Below are 27,110 nucleotides of genomic sequence, written 5' to 3'. Positions count from 1 at the left end.
CTAGCCGTCGGGTGACTAGGGCCTGGGAATATGCATTGTGAGAGGGGAACAATGAGCAATCCCCGTGGCTCATTCATTCCCTTGAGATGCTCTTCCTAAAGTTTAACAGCCTGGCTGGGAAGCTTGGCCAGCCCAGGCTCCTCAAAAGTTCCAGGCTGCCACCAGGGAAGCTCCCTGCTCCTAGGCATGCCAGAGGCCCATAAATACCCAAGGGTCTGAGACTTTGAAGCACTTATAAAATTCCTAGCCCTGGCGGAGGGAGGTGCTCTAGGGAAAGAAGGGCTGTTCCTAAAACGAAACTCGCTGGGGCAGACCTGGCCCCAGCGAACTGCCCCATGTCCAGGGTCAGCTCTAAGCCCAGGCTCTCCAAAGTCTGGCCCTGCCTCAGGGCTTCTCTCTAGTGGAGTGGGATCGCTGAGATCTAATGAGATTGTTCCCATGGTTATCAGGGCATGGCGAGGCTTCTGAGGGAGCCTTGTCTAGAGGGAACTGTGACCCCCTGAGGGCAGTATGCCAGCTGTCAGAGGCACTGAGCCCTAGGTGGCCGATTTGAATGAGTGGAGACTTGACACAGACCTTGCTGTACTGACCCAAAGCTACAGGGATATGGAACCACTTCTACCTGAGTCCTCATGGAAGCTGATGGAGAAGACTTTGCGATTGGTGGTGGTAATGCCTGCTCACCCTTGACCTTATTCAGAGCAAACCTGCTATTTGTTCCCCTTGCCCTTGCTGACGGGGGACATGGAGGGCCTGTCCACGGAACTTAGGGCATACTAGTCCCTAAACATTGGGGATATGGAGGATCTTTCCACAGACTTTAGGCCATACTAGTCCGCAAACACTAGAATTCACCATTTGTTGTCTTTCTCTAGTTACCTGTGGGTCTCTATGCCAGTGGGTGGATGTTTGCCCTGCTGGGGACACTTTGGTCTATCTAAATATACATGACTGGTGTATGTATATTTCTGGCATGCACAGACATTCCTATACCATAAAAATGTGTCCTGTCTCCAAGATTATCAGCTCAGGTAGAAAAGGTCTGCATGTTGTTAGCACTAACATAATTAGAACACAGCCTCCAGGAAAGCTATATGACCACCATCCTCCCAATCCCAGAAGGCAAGGGTGTTACCACAGTGCACCAACCTGGTCTCGGGCTAGCCTCTGCTCTCTAGGAGAACTCTCCTGACTAGCCAAATGCAACTGGACAAGATGAAGTGGGAAGGTAAATCTAGCCTCATTACTACCCATTAAGGAAAGTCCTTTTAAAAATCCCAAATTAACAATTTCTCATTTAAATATGGGCAATTCTCAGTCTCTCTTTTTGGGGGGAAATTTATAGTCTTCAACATAAATTGCATATGAAATATGAAAATTATTTGGAAGGAAATTCTAGCCATAGTCATGGAAAATCTATTTGAACACACCATTATAAGCATTTAAAATGATCCAGCACCCAAAATGTGACTGTAATAATCATTGCATACGTGTATGTGGACATTCGGATCTAAGTGGCACGGTACCCTCGTGGTACAGAAAAATCTAATGATTTGTCTGCCTGTATCTTGCCTGGTTCGGGGATTCTGTGCCTAGAGACAGTGACAGCACAGAGTTTAAATTCCTATCTTCATTTTCACCATGCTTGGGTTCCTGCCAGCTCTCTCAATAACCCACCAGCCAGCTCTGCAGGGAGACAGGAGAGCCCGTGGAATTGTGCAAACATCAGGTGTGATGAGGCTTTTCTGGGATGAGGTCTCTCTCACACACCAGAGTTAGACATTCTCTGAGAGCTGCCAACAGACTAGCACCTTGCCGACTCCAGAGATCCCTAAATGAGTTCAGAGTCTCTATGCAGGATGGGTGAGACAGAATGTGTGGGTACATGTGCTTGTTTTACAAGGAAAGCCTGAGCTGAGGTGATTTTGGTGTATTGAAGAGGTAAGTCACCCACCCACTGCCCTGTCCCCAGGCACTGTGGTCCCCAGCCCCAGCGTTCTTCCACCTACAGGCACCTGAGGCTCTTAGTATGAAAGTATCAGGGACAGGACCTGAGATCTGTTCACCAAGTGAATGAAGAGGACCAGCCAGTTTATCTGTCCACAAGGGACAGATTTGGCGGGGGAGGGGTGCCAGGGAGAAACGTCCCACCAAGTTCTTCAGCAGCAGCGGAGCCAGCCTTCGCGATGATAATGGTAGAAAAACTGCCCATTGCTGACAAACACTCACTGTGTGTCTCTTCTACTCAGTTTTGCTTGCGTCCATCCAGCGGATGCTGATGGGGAAACTTGAGGCTCTGAGAGAGTTAGCTGTCCAAGGATGGAGACTCAGCAGGTGGTCTGAATGCCTGGGTCCCAAGCAGGCTGCCGGGTGGCTCAGCGGGATGGTAACACTTGACTTACACATCGTCATCAGTAACCCTCCAAGACTACAAGACTGCTGAAGGTTGAGCCAGCGCGAGCATTGGTGAGGTGAAGAAAGGAAGGTTCCAGAGCGGTTTGGTAAAGGCCGGCCTCTTTGTGGATGGCTTCTTCAGAGCACTTTCTTTCTGTTCTTGCTGCTTTTCCTGTGAGATCTACTCAGTTTTGTCAAATAAGGACGATGGGCTAGGAAGAGAAGATGAACTTGCAACAGCAGTCCAGCATCTGGTCACCCCCTTCCCCACCAAAAGTCCATTCAGTGCATCTGATTCTGTCTCCTGGGTCCCTCACCTGCCATGAACCTTCATCCCTATCCCTTTTATCCACAGGCCAGTGCTCAGACCCAGGTGTTGGCCTTAGAGCTCAAAGCTTGTGGAAGAAGCATTTAGAAGAACAAGGGTCTGGCCAATTTCCAGCCCCTTCTGTGTCTGTTATTGGAAGCCTAGTCTTGCCTCTAGGCTTGCAAGACACATGAATGAAAAGTTGAGGTGCTGGGCACAGGTGCTGGACACAGGAACATCACTTTTTGGTTTCTCCTTACACCTTGTACTCCCACTGCCTGGCTGGGACCCTTAAGAGGGGCCCAGGAGATTTCTCAGCAGAACCATGATTTTGGAAGCCTGGATAGCAATCTCTTCTCCAAGTCTACAAGTCGGTGCGCCTGGGCTTGGGTCTGTTCCTCCCTTTCTCCTTTTGGGGCTTGGTCCCCAATCGGCTTTGTTATTCAAATCCCCCCTCCCTGCTCCCTTCCCGGGGTCAGGCGGCCACTTCCAAACCCCCGTGGCGTTCAGAGCTCGGCTGGGTCCTGAGCTACCAGGTGCGCCCCCGGAAGCCAAATAGGGGGCAGGCAGAAGAGGAATGAAGAGGAGGTGGGGGTATCCGAGCTGGCTGGGCAGGGCCGCGGGGGACTAGGCGGTCTTAATAGGATCAGAGTGGTGTAATCGCATTTCAGCCATTGTCATTCGAACTGCCCGGAGCCGAGGTGGGGGGCCAGGCCCTTTAAGGCAAAGAGCGGCCACTCTAGAGCGTGACAAAGGCCTCAAGGGATCTAGTGGCGGGAAATAAAGAGATGAAGGCTTGGAGTGGGGAGTAGCGGGGGGGGGGGGCGGGGGGGCAGTAGGGGGGCGTGCCTCCCGGGCACAGCCTACCGAGGCGATTGCCTGCGTCCTGGCCATGTGGGTATCAACTTCAGGGGTCAGGCCCACGAAGACGTCTTCTGGGTCTTTCTCTCCTCTCTCTCTCTCTCTCTCTCTCTCTCTCTCTCTCTCTCTCTCTCTCTCTCTCTCTCTCTCTCTCTCTCTCTCTCTCTCGTCTTTCCCTGGAGGTTGCTGGAGGGGGGCAGACCTCGACGAGGCTGCTGGGGGAGGGTGGGAGCAGACCTTGACGACTGAGCAGGAACCGCCTCTGTGGGGTTCGGTGCAGGAACCGCCTCCGTGGGGTCGGGTGTCCTCCTACAGTTAGGACCTTCCTTAATATTGCGAGGTCAGCGTGGGTGCAGCTCGGAGTTGGCCACGCGGGGGTGGCCGGTTGGAGAGGATAGCTGACCGCATGAATACAGAGAACTGGGGGAAAGCCATAAACCGATGTTCCAGGAAGAGATGCTAGCGGACACGGAGCAGGGACTGAGCAACCCCGAGGCCAAACTGGAGAGGGTGAAAGAGGTGACAGTGGAAGTCCTTCTAAGGACCAGAGAGGTACTCCCTCTATGAAGCTAATACCGCGCTGGGAGAGCACAACCGAGTGGTGCTGGGGCCGTAGGCCCAGGGGGTCTGGGAGAGGTTCAGGGAGAGTTCAGAAGTGCAACCGAGGAGGGATTCCGACAAGAAAGGAGTCCCAAGAAGCTCCGGGGGCATAATGGGCGCTCAGCTCTGGGGACGTGCGGGTCCTGACTGCAAGATCGAACTGTTGACTATAGTACATCTAGGAACGCGAAAGAAGCTGCCGAGGAGGACAGCGAATCATACATCACATACACACGTCCGCGCTCACTTGCTCTGGCGCAAAATACGCACAAGCGCCAGCTCTCACACGCCTGCTCACGGAAGACTGGCTCCATCCAGAGAGATCTGCCTAGACAATCTCAGCATCTTCTAGGACTGCAACACTGTGTGTTGGCCGGAAGCGCCAGCGGCCTGCTGGGCCATGATTGTCGACAGCCCCCATGCCCTTGCCATCACAACCCAGCAGAAGTGGGATCTTCCTCATGCTTGCTGTCCCATCTATTACTACCACAACCTGCACCCAGGTCCTCGGGTTAGGGACCCACAGAGGGAGAAGGCACAGCCTGACCTTTCTCCAAAGCCACAGAGGGCAGAAGTCAGCTTAGCTCTCCCACTTCTAAACTGTTCAAATAGGCAATCAATTTTTATGATGTAATTTATAATTTATGCAGGTTGTCTTCATACATATGGTGTTGCTTTTGTGTGTCGGGGTTTCAGGTGCTTTATTACTCTGACAGTGTGATTTGCATTCATGTTCAGTTACCAAGATCATATTTCTCCTGTTTACACACCATAAGGGCCCAAAATGAAGATTAATGCCACTTCTCTCTGTCCAGGCCATCACTGTCGACCCTGGTTGTGACTCCCTCCAGGATCCCAAAGGCTGACTAGGTTAGATCCTAGCGCTGGTGAAGAAGGCTGTCCTGGCCCCAGCTCCAAGGGTGAGGGGAAGCCACTTGCCCAAGCTGTGTAAACCTGGACAGAGGATCATGGTCTCCAAGGATAGGGAGAGGTGCCTGTGCATAGGAACTTGTCACCACAGGCCACTTGGCCATGTCATAGCCGGTGTCCAGAAGGAGAAAGTGTGGAAGCCAAGTTGATTGGCAGGGCTGCTATGGTCTACAGGCTCTCCAGACAGATTTGAGGAGCTTGGATAGTCATAGAGGGGGAACCAGAGCCATGAGCCTGGGTGTTCCTCCCAATCTTCAGCACACCCGGTGCTCGCCTTGAGTACACCAGGGCCAGCAGGAGCAGCCTTGGAGGCCCTGGGTCAGGCTCACCAGACACAGCTGAAGTGATTAAACCAATTAAGCTCCAGCCACAGAAAGGAGAGGGAGCAAGTGTTGACCCCAGAGAAAGGGCGTCTTGGAAGTCAGAACACACAACCAGAGCAAGACTGGTCGTGAGTGGCCAGTCCATGGGGAGAGGGCCCGAAGATCTTGCTCTCCGCCTATTTAGCTGGAAAAGGCAACCCTGAAGAAACCTTTCCAGGGGACTAAAGACTAGCTGCCTGGGTGACAAGTCTTGAAAATTCCAGCTTCAGGGTAGGGCTGGAGAAGCCTTTCCCACCAACACACACACACATACCACATACACACTACACACATACACACCACACACACACCATACACATACACACCACACACATACACACCACACGCATACACATCACACACACACCCCACACGCATACACACCACACACACACATACCGTACACACCACAAACATACACACCACTCACACACCATAAACATACGTACCACACACATATACGCACACACCACACACACACACACACACCTTTGCCTGGAAGAAATTCCCAGCCTTCTAGGGGAGCCGGAGGGACAGACTGCTTGGATAAAGATCTGGATGTAGGCTTTCAAAGCAACCTCAGTTTTCCAAAGAGTTGGGGATACTCAAGGTCCCTGATAAGGGAAGGATTCTGGGGGATGAGAAAAAGGGCCATGGGGTCAGGTGACTGTTCCCAGGAAAACCCCCTCCTTAGGATATGGATCCGAGGTCAGCCCCCAGGTGTCCCACTGCACCACGGGCTGGGGGCCCAGGCCCGTGCACTGGTCGTAATTATTTGATCTGCAGATGTAAGTGGGATTTATTGTAACAGCAAATATAGTGATGTCAAAACCCAACCTTGGATTAAAGCCGGCAGCCAAAGGGGAAGTGTATTAATTTCCAACAGCATCTCGGGCCAGAGCCTATTAGAACAAGCTATTCTTCAGGCCCCCCCATCAGAATTAATCATTGGGAGTTAATTTGAAGCTCAGACAAGTTGCTGTTAATTTAGTGCGGGGAGGACGGGATGGAATAAAAAGCTGAGGTGCTGGCCGAGCCTCGTGGGTCTCATTAATCAGCCAGCTGAGACGGCCTGGCTTGATTACAATTTGCAAAAAAATTCATTAGGGCCCAGGCGATTGACAATTTTTCTCTCAGCCTGTGATGTGACTCATTAGGCAGCCAAATGAAAGCCATGATGACGGCCATGATGACAGCGGCCATCAAGGGCTGCCTGTTTATCTTCCTGCCCTCGGCCTGTCTCCAGGGCCTCGGGCTCTGGGCTCTGGGGTGCCAGGGCCCCCAGCGGTTGGGGAGGAAAGGGACAGCCCCCTAACAGGGCAAGGGGGCAGGCAGTATCTCAGGACCCTTGCCTGTGCTTCTAAAGGGTGAGACCGTGCTAGGCAGCTTGAATCTCATAGTGGGGTCCCCCCCCCAAGGCGGCTGCCTTTTTCTGGGGGCAAGTTTTGCTTTCTCAAGGGGTTTGTGTGGGTCAAGGCTTCCGCCCCAACCCTGACAGAGGCTTTGAGAGAGAGCTGGGAGGGGCTGTTTACATCTAGTGTGTTGGGAGGACATATGAGGGGGAATCCTGGGATGTGGAGAAGCCCTGAACTCCGGGTACTCAAGGCCTCGCTCTCTCAGACCTGCAGTGCCACCGGGGCTAGGGCGGGAGACCGCAATTCACCTCGCATCTCTCTTAGTCCTGGTACTGGACTCTACATTTTCAGTCACAGCCCCTCCGCGGACACACATGGATTCCCTGGAAGGACTGGCCCAGGTGTTGCGTGTGTAGAAAAGAGGGCTTGGCATCCCTAAGGACCTAGAATTTTCGGCACCCCGCACTGACACCGTAGCCTGTTGGGAATCTGGCTGAAGCAGCTAGTGCCAACAGACACCGGCGGGGGAGGAGGGGTGCAGATCTGAAGAAGCCGCTGGACCTTACACACTAGTTGTGCCTGTGCAGGACACAGCCCCCACTTTTCGTTCGGTTCCTCCTAGCACTGGGTGGGGGACAGCAGAGAACTCCAGAGCTTTGCAAAGACTGCCTTAACCCTAGGAGGAAAGGCCACTCCATTGCATTGTCCTAAAAACCCAAGTCCGAGGCATTTCCCAATAGAGGAAATATTCGGAAAGAAACCGTGACTCTGTGACTTTGGCCCTCCACCCTGCGCCTGAAGTTTGGGCAAAGGCCTCTATGGCCCGACCCCTATGCCGCTTAGAGGTGACCAGAGCAAATGGAATAAATTAATTCAATATTGACCCAGGGCACTAGGACTCTCCCTTCTTGGACTGGAAACCACAGCGTGTGCCTCAGGGCGGCTGTGCTGGGGCTTCCCGCATCCTTCCTTTGGAAAGCTGATGCGGTGGAGCCACTAGCTTCTCTCTGGGCTGCGGGTTTAAGGGTCAGAAGGATCACCGTCACTAGCACGCTCCACACTTCCGGGATACCCGGGTCCTGGGCACCGCAATCTTGGCAGCGCCAGGCCTTGGCGTCTCTCTGGACGCTTCTGGAGTGCGGCCCCGGCTTCGGTCTTAGTACCAAAGTTAGAGGAGGTGGAGTGGAGTGGGGCACGCCCCTCCCGCGCTTTACAGGCCGCCCCTCCAAGGCAGAGAGACGCCCCATCCTTAGGTTTCTGTGCGCTAAGCTACGTTTGAGGGGCTGCGAGGCCCCAGCGCCCTTGGGGTGGGGCACTGGTCAGGGCACGCCCCCTCCGACCCCGCCCGGAGGGGGAAGTGTAGAGCCTTGGAGTTCACAGCCCGCCTCCAAGCCCAGAGTTGCCGGGAAGCCTTACTCTGCTTGCTGGGTTCCGGCTCCTGTCGGAAGATAACGCCTGCAGACTGATTTATGGACCCGAGGCCCTGAGAGCGAGCCCGCACCGCTGCTTTTAGGATAGGAGTTTCTTCTCCCTGGATGCATCGGGTGTGGAGTCCCTGAGTTCGTGCAAACCCACCACCACCACCCCGCTTGCTTTCTCGCCTCCTCTGGCTAAAGTTTGCCAGTCCTCGGGTTTTGATAAGGCCATGCAAGAAGGGGACATGACAGACTTCTAAAGTGAAAACTAGGCTTTCTTAAACCGACAGCTCTACTCTCTAACTAAAAGTCTGTTAGAGTGCTACGTGGCTTACGGCCGGTTAGCCTCTATCCTGGTCCCACGCCACTCAGTTGACCACACCCTGGCAGTTTCCCTGAAGTGCCCAAGTGGTGGGCACTCTTAGGAGGCCCCAAGGACTGAGCTTGTGGTTTTCTTTTCTTGCTTTTTTATTATTCACAAGACTGAGATTGTTTAAATGATATAACTTATATGAAAATAAGCTACATTGAAATAAATTAAACACAACGGAGACGTGCTTCCGACATGGCTCAGAGAGGATAGACAAGCCCAGGGAAGAAAGCCAGGCAAAGGCAAAGGAGCAGAGCAGATTCCTAGATTCCAAGAAGTCTGCTCTGCGCTCAACTCAAAAAGCCAGAATTAAGAACAAAAAAATAAGTTTAAACCCCAGTGTTTGTTCTTGTGTCTCCCATTTACCTTTGGGAAAATATGGGAAGGTGGCCGCCCCGGGGCGGCAGAATACCAAGTGGTGGGTTTGTTTCATCTGGAATGTGTGAGTGGAGACCTTTGGTCCTATCCCTTTCAAAATCCTGCGGCTGAGATCCAGTCTATATAGATATCTATGTACAAAGTAGGGTCGTATAATAAATATTTAGTGTATCTTCTGGTGTGGCCGTAGCCCCCTTTAAGCCCATCTAGTGAATATATTCTCAATTTGCTTGGGATGTCCACATCTGGGAGATGCCTTTGAGTTCTGCTTCAAACAGTGGAATCTGCCACGGGTTCCCTCGGGTGTTAGGGCCTCTCCACGACGGTGTCCATCCTGGCTGGGCCCTCAGGGTCGGGCCTGCTCCAGCTGCTGGTGTTGACTTCGAATAGCGAACCTGCTGACGTGAACGGGGATGGGGACAACGATCTTGGGGTTCCGGGAGGGCTCCCCGGTCTTGGAATTGGCATTGCCTGCCTTGACGCGTTTCCACTTGGCCCGGCGGTTCTGGAACCAGATTTTTACCTGCACCTCGCTGAGTTTGAGGGCGTGCGCGATCTGCGAGCGCTCGGTCAAGGAGAGGTACTTTTTGCAGTGGAATTCTTTCTCCAGCTCCAGCAGCTGTTCGCTGGTGAAGGCAGTCCGCCGCCGCCGGTTCTTGCCCGTGGATGTAGTGCTGCCCGCTGAACCACCGCTCTGCGGGGTCTCCTCCAGTGCGTGGCCGGGATCTTCCTCCTTATGAGCCGTCTGGCCAGGCAAATTGTCATCTGAGCTGTAGTCCACATCGCTCTCCAGAGAGAAGCTCTCCTCCTTGCCCTTCGGGTCATCTTCCACCTTTGACTCGTCTTTCCCTTGCCCTCGGACAGCCCCGACTGAAAGCAAAACCAAACGGCTTTTATTACATTTCGAACACTGCCTTTCCTACCCCTTCCCACTTGGGCACCTCACTCCCACCCCCACCCCCAGCAGATTGTTTTTCTACGACATTAACACATTGTGATTTCCTGGCCTTTGAGGAGTGCGGCGGCGAGGGGGGGGGGCGTGAGAAAAGCTCAAAGGAGAGGAGGAGACAGCAGAGGCGACGGCCCTTTGCCCAGAACCATCACTCAAGGGGCCGACATGCCTCCCGCGCGCCCTCCCAGCCTCTGACAGCTTAAGTAGAAGGATGCAGCTTAGACCCGAGGCCCAAGAGAACAGCCCTTGTTTTCCCAGGGTCCAGGGCTGTTTGAGGACCAAGGAAGACTTCACGATCCTTCCTGCCACCATCTGAACACTGAAATTTAGTGGGTCTCAATTTCACCACAGCAGAGGTAGAATAGCGCCGATGTCAGACAGCAGCTTTCTTGAGACAGATCGTTTGGGTCACCTTAGGAGAAGTTCCCTACCCGACAATCCATACGCGCGCGCGAATGCAAGCACACACACACACACACACACACACACACACACACACACACCTGGACAGTTTCTTAAAAATCTGATTCTCTTGGAAAGCAGAGAACCCAATGAAGACATGTTAAGTCTCGACTCTCTTGGGTACATGCGCAACTGAAAAGAAAAAAAAAAGCAGCCCAACAGGCCTCTGCTTAAGGTTGCAACATATCAAGGACCCTCAGTCATCGCAGTGTGTGTTGGGGGGACAGTTTAGATTGGGCCAAACGCGCCGCCAGATGCGTGGCCCGGAGCAGCTAGCAGGAGATCCCTAAATGCCTCCTTTCCCCAAGACCCTGCTTGTTGCCTGGCTTTAAATGCCCCTTGGGAAGCTCCGCTGAACACCCCCTCGGCTCCTTTAGCTAATCCAGCGGAGGTAGGGCGGGGGCGCGGCCTCGTCCTCGGGGTCCCGGCGGGAACCTGGAGCTGGCCCGCCCCCACTCCCTCCCGTCCCCGCTTTCCGGCTGCGCGCGCCGCCGACTCACCGAGCGACGCCTGCACCGCTTCGGCCGCAGAGAAGGCGAGCAGCGAGCCCTCCTTGGCCAGGAAGGCTTTGCCGTCCTCCGCATCGGCTTGGAGCGCCTCGGCTTTGTCGAAGTTGCCACCACCAGGCAGTGGCTGCGGAGCGAACTTGCGGGCGGCCGCCGCCTCTTGATGCTGGGGCGACGCCGAGAAGCCGCCGGGCAACGTGGCCATGAGCGTGGAGGTGAGCGCCATGCCCTGCGCCAGGCTGGAGCAGAAGCCAGTGGGCAGACTGGGGATCTGGTGGTGAGGGTGCGCGGGGGGCAGAGCCGGCTGTAGCGCAGCCTGGGGCAGCGCGGGAGGTGGTGGTGGCGGCGGCGGCAGCACCACGGGCCGATAGGGCATGAACATGGGGTAGCCGGTGTAGACGAAATGGCCGGGGCTGGGTTGCGGCGGGCTGCCGATCAGCGAGTCTATGCTAAAGGCGGTACTACTCCCCAGCGGGCGCTGCATCATCATCAGCGACGGCGGGAACGCTGCGCTCATAGACGCGTTCGGGAGAGGCCAGGGAGAGACGAAAAGTCCCCGTGCCACGTCGCCGCCTGGAAGCCCTCCGGACGCGGGAAGCACCCGACAGAGGACGAGCGGCACCCGGAGCGTAGACGCCGCCGCCCCTCAGTGCGGGACCTGCAGCATACCCGGCCCGCGCGGGTGTAGCCGCTGAGGGCGGTGAGGCCGTGTGCCCGGGATGGAGAGGGCGCCGGGGGCCTCGCGTTTGCTGGAGCCGCTCCCCGCTGCTAGCTCGTCGGAACGTACGCGTGTTGTGTCTGCGGCTCTCGGCCCGGCTACCAGCGGTGCGTGTGTCCGTCTGTCCGTCCCGCAGTCCGTCGTCTCCCACGGGCCGGCGGGGAGCGCGCGAAGCCGGCGCACTTGTCTCTGGCGGGCGCCGCCAGCACCTTTAAATCGCGCTCCTCTTTCTCATTCACATTTTGCCAGCTGCCCAGCCGAGCTCTTGTCACGTGGTGTTGAGTACCACCTCCCATTGGCTGTGCCGGGAGAGGCAGGGCGAAATTAGGGCTCCACCTCCTTTACCCAGGCTGGCCGCAGGCGGGCTGCGGGCGCCACCGTTGGAGCGTGCAGGCCTGGGAGCCCAAGCCCGTGTTCCTGCACCACGCAGCGCAAACTTGAGAGGAACCCTTGCTACATCCTCTGCTCAGATCCTCGAGTCCCTGGCATCTCCGTAGAGGCCGTCTCAGAGGCGGCTTGGAGCTGGCACCCGCCCTGAATGGGCCGGGAGTGTTTTATTTCCTTTACGGTCTCTATAGCAGAACCCTGTATGATGCTCACTGTAGCCAGGAGTGCTCTGGTTGTGCCAAGGGTCCCGGCAAGGTCTCCTGGGTTTTGCCTCTACAGGTTCGCTCACAGATGTGCGCCAAAGTCCTGTAAGCCCCTGTTCACTACACGGACTCTGTCCAGTTGTTCAGAGCTCTCTGGTGGCGGGGCGGGCAGGCTGCCCCCCCATTCCTAGCTGGGCCCTTCGTGAGCGATCCCTCCTCATTTTTCATGACATTCTTAATCATCGCACCTATTTACCCACTTTGCCAGCGCGCACCAAAATAACAGCCACGATAATTATGATAATAAAGCGAGTCCTTTATCTGCTCCATCTTCAGGGAGGAATGGGGGGGGGTTGCGATGCCTCTGGATTGTATAACGTGAGATTATCCTGATGAAAGCTTTATGATGTTTGCTCAAATAAAAGCTGCGTTTTGTAAATAGGCGCCAATTAAGCACGTTGGAAGCGAAGGGAGCTCTCACCCTGGCTCCGCATAGTTCGATGACTCCAGGGCGCGCCGTTCCCCTTTGCCGACTGCTGGATGGAGCCGAGCCTCTCAAGATCTATACCCCAGTTCTCGACGATGGTAAATCCCCAGGAATTTGGGAGTCAAGAGATTGGCGGGATTGCGGCAAAAGGAAAGTAGACATTTTCTGGTCCTCTTTTCTTACGTTGAAACAAACTTTCAGCTCTTGTGTTCCGTTTAAAATGAGATCGTTTCCTGGCAAGGGCAGGTTCTGCCAAGCGCGCCAGAGCGCACAGGGCTTCCTCGGGTCCCCGGACCTCGGCTTCAAATTCCCTGGTCTAGACATCCTTCCGGAGCTGCTGACAGCACCCGATCAGGGAGCAAAGAAGGGCATTGTTACATAAGCCACTAAAAATCAGTTCACCCCGCGGAGCTGGTGGTTGGGGAGTTGGCCCATGTTGGACGTGTGTACGTATCACAAGCACATTTAATTGGGAGATAAAGATAAATCGATCTTTATGAATTTATCGACCCGATTCTTTGAAGCTCTTCTTTCTGCCTTTTTCTCTCCCTCTTTTTCTCCCCCTCTCGCTCTAACCCCAAGACCCCCCCGGGGACGTCTCAATCCTAGACCATCTCCTTGGGCCAAGAGTCTGGCCAGAGAGCAATTGCCCACCCAGAAAGGTACGAGGCTTTCCGAGGGTGCGTCCTTCGGATCCCTAGGCCAGGAGTAAACTCTCTCCGGGCTGTCAGCGGCCCTCCTCCCCCACCAGTGTCCCCTCCCCTCCTCTCCATCACCCGGACAAAGACATCTCAAACGCCTTTCCCCACTCCAGGGCCGCAGTAATAGATGGTTTCGGCAGCAGGCGGTTTGAAAGGAATTCATTAGGGCACTGCCTGTATTGCGTCCCCTCACTTCACGCCCAGACCTCGAGATGGCTTAGGCAGTGTGAGGGGAAATTAATTCCCTTTGGGATACACGGGAAGGAGGTGTCTTCCAAGCTGTAGCCCCTGTTTGCCCACAAAAGAAGATAAGCCCAAGGCAAAAGGCTAGTTTCTTCATGAGCATAATAAATACTCCCTCCTATTATGAGATAGTTACAGTGACAGATTCTGATGCCATTACCTTGTTGTTAATCGTCCACTGCTCCCCTCCCCAACTTCCAGAATAACGGCTTCCTTGATTTACGTAGCAACAGCCGAGGATCTTTGCGCTTATCTCTGGGACGCCTGTGTAAGCAGCTACTCATGTACCTAGCCCCAAATACCTTCCATTTTGCTCTTTCACTGTGAAATATTGTTGTAGAGCCTTCTGTCGCTTGATTACACCCAGAGATAGGGATTCCTTTGACTATTATGGTGATTACGCTTAAAGTTCAGCCACAAGATTCTGGACCTTTGAATTATAGCCACACTTGAAGTAATTTGATGGCGTATTATTTGTATCCATAAATTGCCACGAAAAGTATTGACTGCGGGGGTTATAATACTAATCTTTTATTAGTGAGTTCAAATAATTTTTCATCAATACGAATTTTATTTACTAGTGTGCTTTTCTCGAATGCTATGCAGTAATATTTTTCTCATCTAATGCTTAACTGCTTAGAAAATGACTGTTCGCATCATAAAAGGCTGCTTGTGTTTTGGCGTGATTAACAAGATTCATTCCAGGACACCTCAGCTACGTGCAGAGCGCGGCGAGCCTGGCGGCTGCGGATAACAAAAGCCTTTGGATTTACGGACAGGAAGCGACAGGTACCCCTATCTGTCTCTGAAATTCCTATCCGCTTCGCTCGGAACTACCTCGAACAGCAGTGTCCAGCGAAACTGGACTCGGCCCAGGCTGCGCGGGAAAACCACCCGGCTCAGATCTTAGCAACTAGGCTGGGAGAGCCCCGCCCCCTCCAATTAGGAAAAGGCAGGGCGCGCGGGGAGAGCTGGGTTCCCCAACTCTAGTTAACTTCTGCGAACTTTTTCTCTCGAAGCGTCCTCCTCAGATGACGATAGCCCAGTCCCAGAGGTACTTTACCGCTGCCAAGCGAGTATCGTCAGGATTGTATAAGTGGCTTAGACGGTCGATAAAAGTGGCGGTAATTAAGTTGGTTCCACGTTTGTGAACTGTCCGGTTCAGCCTTTGCACACAGGTGTGTGAAAGCCAAGCACAAAATACGAACCGCACGAGTAAATGGGTGTTCATATTACCTGGAGGTGGAAGCGTCGTGCGGCTTCGAGGGGTCAACGGGGAGCGCTTCGTTCTCTGTGGATGCCGCGTGGGGAAGCCTGCAGGCCTCACACAGGAGAGGCTGCCCGGCCAGCAGTCCAGACCCAAACTTCAGGATGGTTTCTCGGGCAACCGTGTTTTTTTTATTAAGCAGGATTTTGAGTGGTCCTGACGATTCCGTCATTGCCGCAGAACTTGCTCCTGGACATAGTTGGGAAATAGCTTGGGATGGGTTTTATTTATGGGGGGGCAATTGGGATTCACACCCAGCTAACCCAGAATCGAGCTTCCCCGGCCCAAGACGGACTTACAAAGAGGCGCTTGTGGAAAACTCCCCATCAGACACACCAATTTGCAAGTAGCAGAAAGCATTGAAGCCTCATCTTTTTAAACTATTTTATTCAGCTTTTTTTTTTTTTAATCTGAAAGCCCAAAATAGACTCCATGTGGTTCTAAGTGAAGTCAGCCCTTGGCTGGCTTTGAAATAGCTCCTGCAATTATGTAAAAGAGCCATTCACCAACAGGACGGAATTAAAAGGGATCTTGCCCGCTTCCCTTTCACCGCCAACCTCTCATGTTTGGCTTTTCAAAGCGCTTCCAACACGATGTCTTTCTCCAGGACAAAAGGCAGAACAAAAAAAGTCCCCAAACTTGTAAATTGAACGTCAAGGGAACTTTAAACAATTTAAAGCCCATAAATAATGATAAAGGGGACCTGGCAAAAAAGGCAAGCCCATTCAATTAATAGAGTTTCCCAAGCAAAGATCAAGTGGTGTATAAAATAAAAGTCTTTGCTTTCTTTATTCTGCTCCTTGACCATGCAGAAAGCAGGACAGGGGGGTTTCTAAAGTGCCCCTAAGAAGAAGCACTTCCCGGGACAGTGTGTGCCGCGACATTCTTATGTAGAAACTTTTTTTTTGTCCCTATCCTCAAAGTAGCTGACACAAAACCACTGCAATCTAGAAATGTGAAGGGGAGGGGCTTTTTCCCTCCCCCCCCCATTTTTTCATTTCTGGGAGCTGTAAAAATGTGGTCTCAAAGGCTGAGAGCTGTGACCTTCACACCTGTGCCGCTCGAGTCACCGCAAAGGGACAGGCCAAGCGAGCCACAGGAGCGTGGTGCTGGAGACTAGCCCTCGTGGGATCTGTTGATCATGGCTTCTGGGCGATCTTGCACACGGGGGATGGGGGCACACACAATCTTGCACCCGGCTTCGAGTGCGGAATTGGACGATGCACTCGGACTGCACCGTGCACTTAGAATCCACAGCTTCGCCACGCACTCCACTTGCGGCTGGATTCCCTTGGTGGGGATTCTGGTATATGAGGACTTAAAATGGGGATCCAGTTCTCCCCCCCCCCCCGTTTTCCTAACTGTTGGGACTGGGAATCTGTGACCCGGGGAAACAGCAGCTCACCGCGTTCTCCCTATAGTCCCTGAGCCTACACTCACTGTGCGTCTCTCAGGAAGCACTCAGCTCCCAAAGGGGTGCGCGCGGGGCGAGGCGCGGGGGGGAATGGGGGGCCGCGCGGGGGGGGGGAGATGAAGAAGGCAAATGTTCGCTTGGCCTGGGACTCCCTGCCAGGGAAGAGGCAGCGCTATGCAAAGACCTGACAGTCTTTTGCCCAAGGACTGAGGTTAAGTGGGTGCAGGCCTTCCAGGGAGCCCACAAAGGGCATAGGATGCTGGGGGCGGGGGGGTCGAGGGCACAGTCCAGCAGGGGGGCTCTTCTCACCTGGCTTTCTTTCCGTCTGCTCTCTGGGCCCCACCTTTCGGGACTTCAAAAGTCCCCCCATCCAACCACCCGGAGCCAGGCTTTCATCTCTAGCACAGCAGGCCTTGTTTGCAGGACTTCACAGAGATGCTAATCTGGGGGCCTAGTGAAGGACAGCCTGGAAGCGAAGAGGGCACCAAGGGGTGAGCGGGTACTTGGCCTATGCTGGGGTCCTTGGGGATCACCATCCTGGTAACCCTCCCGCCAAGCTGGGGTCTGCTCTGGTAGGCATGCCGAGAGCTTGGAAGGTGGTGAGAATACAGTGATGGACTTGAGCTGGACACAGTTGGCGTCCACTGCAGGCTCAAGGAAGGACTGGTCTGTTAGCCTGCGGACCCAGAGAGATTCCAGGAAGCTACCTCTGGGACTGAGGGTCGGCCAAGGACCTAGATGTATCTTTTCCAGAGCTTAAAGTCCCCAAGGAAGTAGAGGTTGTCCTTCCGGTACACCCCTCTCCCCTCTGGAGTGCCTTGCCCGAGAGTTCATTAGCAAAACCTCTTGCAAGAGGGCACTGGATCCGCAGTTGACCCCATCAGGGGCACCCTGCCCTTGAACTTCTGCAGACGCAGTAAGCAAGAGCAATTGCTGTTAGGAGGAGCTCTGTCCCTGAGAAATACTGAAAAGCAAAGGTACCATTCACCTCGGGTAAGAAACTGTGACCCAGAAAGGGTGTCGGCAGAGTCACGATGTTGCGAACGGACAGAATGGAGAGAGACTGGTTAAGTGGAAGGGAGAGACGGAAAGGCCTCTCTTCCTCCTAACCAACGCCTAAGCTCAACTAGAAAATTCCAGGTCTGACGGCTCTGACGCTGACCCAAGCAGGTCCCAAAGGACCTGCTGTCACTTCAGCACAGTCCTCAGAGAAGCCAGGCCTGAAAGCACAGCATTCAGGAATCTGAGGCCAGGGAATTGCAGGAAATCAAATTTAAAAAAAAAGGAAAGACAAACAAAGTTTCCCAGAGAACCTGTCACCTTAGGTGATAGCCTTTTCCATGGTGAGAGCAAGGGGGAAGTGTGTGCTAATTAGGGACGTGGCCACGTATTGACCAGGATCAGAAGGAGAGATAAACATTGATCTGCTTTAGATGCTGTGCTTAAAACAGAGTATCCACTCTGAAGAACCAGGGTGAAGAGGTAGCTCACTCGTGCTACCTCTGAGACCTCTGAGGTAGGTTTTTCTACATTGAAAACATCCTGGACAGATCTCGGCTGTTGTATGTGCCTCTAAAGCTACCCAGAATTGGTGCCACAAACAGTGAGGAGAGTGGCTAGTTCCAGATGGCTACAGAACATATATATCCACGGAGGATCAGATTCGGCGACCCCCTCATGTGGCTCAGCTTCCAAAGGCAGGCGAAGGCTATGGTTTCTCCAGGGATCTGAGTCATACCCTTTAGTGAGGCCTGAGCCATGGAGGGCTGAGTACAGTCCAGAGAAGGTGGAGGAGGTTAGAGCACAGGAACTCCAGCCTCTCCTTCTGAGATCTGAAATTGCCCCTTAAATATACATTCCGTTTTTGTTGGCAATGGCAGAGATCATCGGCTTGATGACTTCCTTACTTTGGAAGCATAGACTCTTGGAGTTCCCTCTGGTTGAGCAAATGGAGAGGATTTCATCTTTCCTGTGCCACTGCAGCCATCCCAGGGCTCTAGGGGTGATGTCTCCAGTTCCCAGAGTTCAGGGATAGAAGAAGCCAGAATGAGACCAGAGTCCAGATCCTACCACCCCAGGGATTGTTCAGCTAAGGATCAACTTGCTTGAGTGGCAGAAGAGCAAATGAGAACTGGAAGGCATGAGGAGGGAGTTCTCTGGTCACAGCAAGAAGAAGGCAGACAGCTTCAGAACAGGGTCGTCGCGGCCCTCCTCCCCCGCTCCACATTCCCAGGAGCCCATGTAGGGGATACTGAGGCAGGTCACACTCAGGCACCTACTAAAATGCAGGGCACATAGCTCCTTCTGGGGGGCTGGGGTGGTGTTGGAGGCCTGGTCTAACCAGACCCAGCAGAATTGCCGTTCTTAGCAGTAGACCAATAGTCCAGCAGGGATGAAGGGCTTCACATGCCTCTCTGGAGACCCTGCTTCCTACTCTCCTCCTCTTCTTCCTGAGCAAAGGGGCAAAGCTAGTTATGGCTGGGAAAAAAATCAAAGCTAGCAGCAAAGGCAGCTTGTCCACACACACCTTTTGTTCCTGGAAGTCTGAGACAATGAACATGAAGGAGCAGACATTGACCCTGGAGCTCAGGAAACAAATGTTATCGGCCACCACGTGACCAAATTAGATGTTTCCTTAATCTTAGAGGTGTCCCCTTCCTCTTTGTACACCCATAGGGAGACGCTTGATTAAAGAGTTCCCTTCATCTTACAGGTTTTCTCCCTCTTTTCAATTTTTGCTTTTTAGAATCTAAGTGTTTTGGAGTTGGGTTCTGTGATATCTTGACTATTATAACCACTGCCCTCAAGTTTCTCACCGAGCCCCTTAGGCCACTAACAAAGCTCATCCAGAAATAATTGCATAATCAGAAGCCTTAAGATGTGAGAGACAAATTCAACTTTACACAGGTACACGCACACGTTTTATGTGTTTTTTATTTGAAATAACCAAATGGACTTATTTCAGTACATTGCAAGATTATTTGGATATTATCATTTCACATAGAGTGAGCTGAACAATTTGTTATACAAGTCAATTTTACATTCTGTATTTATTTATTTATATTTTATTGTATGTATACGGCTGTTTAACCTGCAAGGGTATCTGTGCCCCTAGAGTGTGCTCAGTCCCTTCAGAGTCCAGAAGAGAGTGTCAGAGGTCATGGAACTGGAGTTACAGATGCCTATGAGCTGCCATCTGGGTGCTGGGAACTGAACCTGTGCCCCTGTGGCCCCTGGAAGAGCAGCCAGTGTTCTCAACCGGTGAGTAATCTCTTTCGTCCCCACACTAGGTATTTTAATTTGAATCATCTTGAGGCTACTTCATATCTACAAATATGTATTACAGATTTTAGTGAATAATGAGAGGGCACTGAGCAGTTAGTTTTACATTTATTTATTTAGTTTGTGTGTGGAGTTTAGACGAAACCTTGGGAATCTGGCCTCTGCCTGTGGGTACTGGGAATCGAACTCAGGTCATCCATCTTGGCTGCAAATGTCTTACTGATTGAGCCACCTCTCTGGCTCAGCAAGCAGTTTTATTTAAAGCTTCACAATGTCAAGCATTTGATGGAGAATCACTGGTTCTGCAGAGCGCCCCCTATGGACTACATAAGTAATGGCATCTGCTTAGAGCTGTAGGGGTTTTGTGGTTCCAGAACGCCTAAGAATCCAGGACCGCCCTTCTCCTGGGACCACAAAAGGCAGAGACGTCGGCTTCATTTATGTCTACAGCTGGACAAGAACAATAGTCTCAATTTCCTTTTAATTCGAAACGTCTAGGCCGCAAGGGAGGTTTGTATCAAAAACCCTCCGTGATTGCACAAGGCGTATAAAATGCCAGATTTCGGATGTGCCTGTAGAACACCCACTTTAATTCCTTGTAAATTCCATTTAAGGTTCTCCAGGGCAGGTCTTGGAATCAGATAAGAAACTTCTGTCGTCTGGGCCTGTACATCTTGGATGGGCTGACCTCACCCAGGCTCTGCCGTTCCACCTGCTTAACGGGCCAGACTTCCGGCTTGCTCTCTCACCAGCCTCCGGATTGTGTCACTAGCTGGGGATAATTAGTACAGTTGTTGGGTCACGGGTTATTCTGCGCACTGTATTGCGTCTGTTCCGCGCATTGGCCAGGGACCTGGCCACAGCGGCTGCTGGTGAGCGTCCTACGCCAGGATGGGGTTTGCAGAGTGCTGGATACTCCCCAAGTCAGTGTGAGGGCAGTTTCTCAAGGCCTTACAAAACGGAGCACAGGCCATCAAAAGGTCCAGGATACAGCCTGGTATTTAACCGCCCACGATGCCTCGGGGCCGGAGGTGGATGGGCTGGGGAGAGGCCCCGAAGCTCCGCCCCTGGGCCCGCGGATCCTTGGATGGAGACACAGGCTCTGAGGTCTTTCCAGCCCCGGGAGCGGCCCCTGCTGTCTGCTCTTGTCACCAAGTTTAGCAACGTCTGAGAGCAAGTCACTGCCTTCCCGGGGAGATGGCTTCAATGTGTTCTGGTATTCGTTTAAAACAACAGATCTGGCACTTGGGAGGCAGAGGCAGGCGGATCTCTTGTGAGTTCGAGACCAGTCTGGTCTACAAGAGCTAGTTCCAGGACAGGCTCCAAAACCACAGAGAAACCCTGTCTCGAAAAACCAAAAAAAAAAAAAAAAAAAAAAAAAACCCAAAAAACAAAAACAACACATCTGCAACAACACATCTGCAAACTCTAAAGGTGCTAAACCTCAAACTCATCCCTCATAGGGATAGGGGACGGGCACCCAGTGCTCTTTGGACTCTTGCTGTGCTACACACTCGGTCTCCCCAGGGCCACCACCTCAATGCCACCCTCCGGGTTTCGAAAACCTGGGGGGAGGAGGGAAAACGGGCATGAGTGGAACGAGGGACGGGGCCGGAGGACCTTGGCAGGAGCCGTGATGACCTCGCCCGCTTTCCTCCCTGGGTCATTCTGTGGCCACGTGAGCCTGGCTCGAGTGCGCCCCCTGCCAGCCGCGGTGGGAATCAGCCCTCAGGGAGTCGAGGGGTGGAGGGATCGGCCCCCATGCTGGGCACTTGGATCTGTGAACGAACAGCTCAGGCTTCGTTTCCACACGAACATTTATCTCTGCTCTCCTCCTCGGCTTTTCTTTTCCTCTTTCCTTTCTTCTTCTTCTTCTTCTTCTTCTTCTTCTTCTTCTTCTTCTTCTTCTTCTTCTTCTTCTTCTTCTTCTTCTTCTTCTTCTTCTTCTTCTTCTTCCTCTTCCTCCTCCTCCTCCTCCTCCTCCTCCTCCTCCTCCTCCTCCTCCTCCTCCTCCTCCTCCTCCTTCTTCTTCTTCTTCTTCTTCTTCTTCTTCTTCTTTCTCCCCCTTCTCCTCCTCTTTTTTTTTTTTTAAAGAAAGGAGCAAACATCCCAGTTTTAATGTGGCTCAATTATCTCGTTTACACGACGTAAAATGTTTCTCTTTAACTTATTTCAATCTAGTAAATATGCTTCAGCAAGTAGCTAATTTTTCAGGGATGGCTTTGCCTCGCTATTTGCATATAAAGCGCTTTGGGGCCTAGTTTGTGTGTGGGGGTCGCTACCAGTGGGGCCTCCTCCTCCAGGTAGGGCTCCTGGATTTGGCTTCAAGAAGGCACTGTGTCTGGTTGGAGTGTCTGGGGGAGGATTAGTGGCTCTCTCCCTTCCCCTAGTGAGGCCTCTGGCCCTGGCCAGGACGCATCCTGAGGAGAAGGCGCCTCCCCCTCTGGGTGCCACGAGGGGAGTGAGGGTCGGGGACACATTTATCCTCAAGTGCGTTTATTAAATCGCATCTGGAGATGGATGGACGTGGATAGCAGAGAGGAAATCACAGGGCTCAGTTGAGCAATCTTCTGGCTTTAAATTCCGAATAAAAGTCTGGAATATTCCCGGGTCAGAGGGGCACCGTCTCATTAAAACCACTCTCGTCCCGAAACTGCAATGCAGGCATTAAAGTGCAGTATTTTTCAATTAGAGCTGACGAATTCAATCAAAATTCCATAGATTAGGATGAAATGAGGCATGGGTCATTTACAGGGGAATTTAATTGCCGAGCCATTAGACAAATAGTATATTTGCCATTCCCGCGTTATCCATCATTTTCGACATCAATACCGGGCCGCATCTCCCCGTCCCGCGGCCGCCCGGCGTCGGCTGTAAACACTCCCTTCCCCGTATCTTCTGATTATATCTGATTTCATTTAGGGCCATGGGGGATTATAAATGTTCACGCAATCAAGTTCATTAGGACTTCAAATCGCATTTCGGTTTGGGGTGGCTCCGCCGCCGCCGCCGTGCTCGGAGCTCTTCCCAGCCCCGGCGCAAAGCTCGCTGTCATCCTCTGCAGACGCAAGCATCCTTTTGTCTTCCGACGCCCGGTTCCCGAGGCCTGAGCACAGCTGGGACACCCCACCGCACAGATCGGGACTACAGGAGGGTGGGCTGGCTCCTGCACCCCAGGCTCGAAGGCAGGGGTTCTGCAGGCTTTGGGAGACACCCTCCCCGATCCCGGTGGTCTGAGGTGCTCAGAAAGGCAACGCCTGGGATGCGCGATCAGAGCGCTCCCTGAGTGTTCGCGGACCACGAGTGGATGCAAAGCTCTGCTTCTCCAGCCTCAGCTGGTGCCGCGGGGAGCGGATGGAGCTCTCGGGTCCTGAGTCCCAGCGCCACAGGCCTCAGAACAGCCCTGGGGACTGACACTGGGGGACCCCCTGGACAGCCTAGTTTCTTTCACTCTAAGGACTCCGGGTGGGGGCGGTACCCAGCCAAGCTATTCTCTGTTCCTATTAGCAAACCTGGGAGACAAAGGAGGAGGCTCTCCAGCGTCAAGAAAGGCTCAAGACATCCCTTCCAGCGCAGTTGAAAAATAATAGCTTAATATTAACTGCTTCTCATAAAAATATACTTCCACAGAGATACAGTTACAAGAAGAAACCCCTCATTTTATCCTCGTGTTTTGTGCTCATCGCTGTTAGCTGCCTCAGTAATTTAATTGGAATAGAACGTGAGAAATGTGTCATTTTTGAGGAACTTATGCATCACTTCCTAGAAATCTCATTGTGTTAACTAGAAGCCTACTGCGTTCTGTTTAGAAGCCGTAATCACATTTTTATGTGTCTGTATTACTCGTTAATGTGACCTCCTGTCTTTAGCAGATTAATAAAAATGTTCTCTTCATAAGAACTGCACCAAACTCCGGCTTACATCAGAGACACGGAAACCCCGTTTTTCAGACTCGCCAACTTTTCTTCAGAACAGGGGTAGAGAAAATCTGAAGAAGAAGGAGGGAAAAAAAAGTGCCTACCAAATGAATAATTACACACCAAATTAAAACCCTGCATTAAACGCACTCAACAGCAATACTGCGTTCTCAATCCTGTTTATTGCTTACAAATTGCATTACAAAGGAATCTACTCTTTTTATTGGCGTGATTAAGCAAAGAGTGTTAGAACTGCAGAAACCCGAGGCTGGGAGATTGCATGGAGGCTGCAAGCCCAGCCAGTTACATTGCAATAGTGAATATGTATAATTTTGCTAAAGCGCACGTTTAACACACAAATGAGGATCGGGCTGTCATTATGGCACCATAAAAAAGTCAGCTGAAAATCATATTTATTTATAAACACCTCGCCTGTACAATGTTCATATTTAATACAAAGGAAGTAAACAGTTCCACAATCGATACTCATTACTGATTTTTTTTACTACCCCCCCCGCGATTCTGTAGGGTACTTTATGAATCTATGGGTTTTTTTGTTTTGTTTTGTTTTGTCCGTGCTCCTTTCCCTTTAGCAGGTAGGCTAAAACCCTTGGTGTTTTCTTCCTGTCTCCACTGTGGGCGGAGCAGGCTGGAGGGCCAGGGTGAGAGAGTTTGCTGATGGCGCCACCTGCAGGACTCGACGAGAAGGACGTTCTCCACCTCTGTAATCTTTCACAGGGCTCAAGGCTCATGTCAGGCTTCTTGTAGGAATTCAATGAAAACAATTGAATGTTTGCGTCATCACAGAAAGACCCGAACATTCACGACAAATCCTAAAGTTTTTAGAATATTTTGATGCCGGTAAACGATGCTTAAGTAGCAGCGTTAAGACGGAGTGCCGACTAGAGTGGGAAAGCCTGGATTTTGCAGCTTCACATGGCAGATTTTCTGAAAGGAATAAATTTATTTATTTTATATTTTTGGGTTTTTTCGAGGCGGGGTTTCTCTATGAAGTCCTGGCTGTTCCGGATTTCTCTCTGTAGACCAGACTGGCGTTGAACTCAAAGATCCACCTGCCTCTGCCTCCAGACTGCTGGGAATAAAGGCATTCACCACCACCGCCCAGGTGGTATAAATTATCTTTAAAAAATTATTTTATTTTTTAATTATGTGTAAGTGTGGTATCTGTGCATGTGTGAGTACAGATGGCCCTGGAATCTCGGAAGAGAACCTGGGATTCCTTGGAGTTATAGGCAGTTGTGTGCCGCCAGACATGAGTGATGGGGACTGAACTCAGTTCCTCTACGAGAACAGTATGTATTTGACCGCTGAGTCGTCTCTCCACCCTAATTTATCTTTGAAACAATGGGATAAAAGAGGCAATAGTCCCAGTCTATCATGTGGTCTGGGGCAGACTTTAAGAGTCAAAGAACACTCAGCATCCCAGATTCTAGCGGCTGAACAACTCGTTAGGTGCCCCTGGGGATTGGCAAGGCTGGGTGGCTGGAGCCACCTGGATGGTTCTCTGATCCTGATATAACAATGGTGTTCCTGGAGCAGGTAAGTGTTCTCTGTGGAAGCTTGGCAACCTGAGGGCTAACTCAGAGATTAGAAATTTGATTATACACACTTGCTGAGATTAGCAGGCCCCTTTAGATCTAGAGAGCCCACGCTTTTCATTTCTCTGCAAATCACATGGAATCCATGATTGTTACCTGACTTTAAATTAAACCGATACACACACACACACACACACACACACACACACACACACACACGATGCCCCAATGCTGCACCTAGAATTTCAAATGAACATGTCTCATAGCACCTGCTTGTGTACTAATTGTTCCCGGGCTCTGGACTGTGTCGAGGTCCAGCTGTGACCATTTCCCTCTGTCCAGGGCATGGCTACATTTGCAGAGGCCACCTCCTCGGGGTTAATGGCAGCGGAGAACCTTGCCTGTGTGTTTCTGAGTTCAGTGTGGTCAGATTGCAAGCAGCAAACAGGCACACTTGATACAAATAGGAGAAAGATATTCCTTTCTGCTCCTTTTTATAAAAGTAACAGGTGAAAGGATCACTCTATTCCATGTGAATTTGAAACCAAGTAAATATGCTATTTTTTTTTTTAAAAAAACAATGTTAAGGAGCTAGAGAGATAGATGCCTTATTGGTTGAGATCACATACTGTTCTTTTTTTTTGTTTGTTTGTTTTTGTTTTTCGAGGCAGGGTTTCTCTGTGGCTTTGGAGCCTGTCCTGGAACTAGCTCTGTAGACCAGGCTGGTCTCGAACTCACAGAGATCCGCCTGCCTCTGCCTCCTGAGTGCTGGGATTAAAGGCGTGCGCCACCACTGCCCGGCTATCACATATTGTTCTTGCAAGGGATCCAAGTTCAATTTTTAGCACCCACATCAGGTAGCTCCTAACTGTACCTCCAGTTTCAGATGATGGGACACCTTCGGCGTCCACTGCACTGGCACCAGAACATACATACGTATAATTAAACAATAACAGAAGTCATTTGAAATAAAATAAAAACTTCAAAGTCAAGCATATAGAACTGACTTTATGCTCTAGACTCGAGAAAAATCATACTGAATGTAAAGTGTAACCAAAGAAAAAGAAGGGACAACTTAATAAGGAGAAAAAAAACCCAGGGCATATTTTATTTGTTGGAGAAGAAGCAAATCGAACTAGGAGCATAGTTTTGGAAGTTTATCTCCAGCAATCGATAGCCCTCCTTCCTTTCCTTTCTTGTAACAGCCATCATAAAATTCACGTCAGTTCTGTTTTGCTCAAACAAAGCAAATTCCTAGCAGTCGTTAAACTCTGGGAGACTATGAGTGGATTCCATTTTACGTGGTGATGAGTTAGTGCCAAACAGCCATGGTAGCTGTTATGAACTTGTACACTGATAGCATTCATTCAGAACGTCACTGTGCGTCGTGACACCCGGGAGAGCCTGGATGATTCACAGCTTCCATCCTGACCGTTATCCTGTGACATCATGCTCTTGAAAGGTCAAGAGGGCAGAGTGGAAAACTCCCGGCTGTCTGGAGGGTCCGTTTATCGATGTCACTGCTACACATGGGTCCATGCCAACAAGGGTGGTTTGGCTGTGGGTTGTAGATGCCATACAGTGAAGTCCCTGCACACTGGGAAGGTGGTAGCCCTCATTCAACAGACAGGAGGAGAGAGGTAGCTGGAGGGAGTTGAGCATCAGGGGGCTCTTCCTCTTTAAGGTCCTCTTGCCCTGCTCGAGTGGCTCCAGAAAAATCTAGAACAGTGGTTTTCAACCTTCCTTATGCTGTGACCCTTTAATACAGTTCTTCGCGTTGGGGTGACCCACCCAACATAAAATTATTTTTGTTGCTACTTCATAGCTATTTTTGCTACTGTTATGAATCATAATGTAAATATTTGTGTTTTCTGAAGGTCTTAGGTGACTCCTGTGAAGGGGTTGTTTGACCCCCACAAAGGGGTCATGACCCACAGGCAGGTTGAGAACTACTGACCTGGGACAAGTTGCCCTGCTTTATTTGGCTATGAGGTTCATAGAAAGCAGGGCAAACAAGCCTTTTCTTCCTTAAATGACTTC

At 51.7% G+C, this 27,110-nt stretch overlaps 1 protein-coding gene across 1 annotated transcript; it reads right to left on the bottom strand.

Moving 5' to 3' along the window:
* Positions 1-8,798: 8,798 nt before the first annotated feature.
* On the bottom strand, positions 8,799-12,134 carry Gbx2 (gastrulation brain homeobox 2). The gene is made up of 2 exons (XM_057762561.1): positions 10,887-12,134; positions 8,799-9,842 (listed from the first exon to the last, which is right to left on the bottom strand). Exons 1-2 carry the CDS (start codon positions 11,407-11,409, stop codon positions 9,319-9,321), a joined length of 1,047 nt encoding a protein of 348 aa, XP_057618544.1. The 5' UTR covers positions 11,410-12,134; the 3' UTR covers positions 8,799-9,318.
* Between the last annotated feature and the right edge of the window lie 14,976 nt (positions 12,135-27,110).

Source organism: Chionomys nivalis, chromosome 2, assembly GCF_950005125.1.
Source record: "Chionomys nivalis chromosome 2, mChiNiv1.1, whole genome shotgun sequence".
Taxonomy (NCBI): domain Eukaryota; kingdom Metazoa; phylum Chordata; class Mammalia; order Rodentia; family Cricetidae; genus Chionomys; species Chionomys nivalis.
The sequence above is the reverse complement of the archived record's forward strand: the minus strand, read 5'-3'. Positions and strand labels throughout refer to the sequence as shown.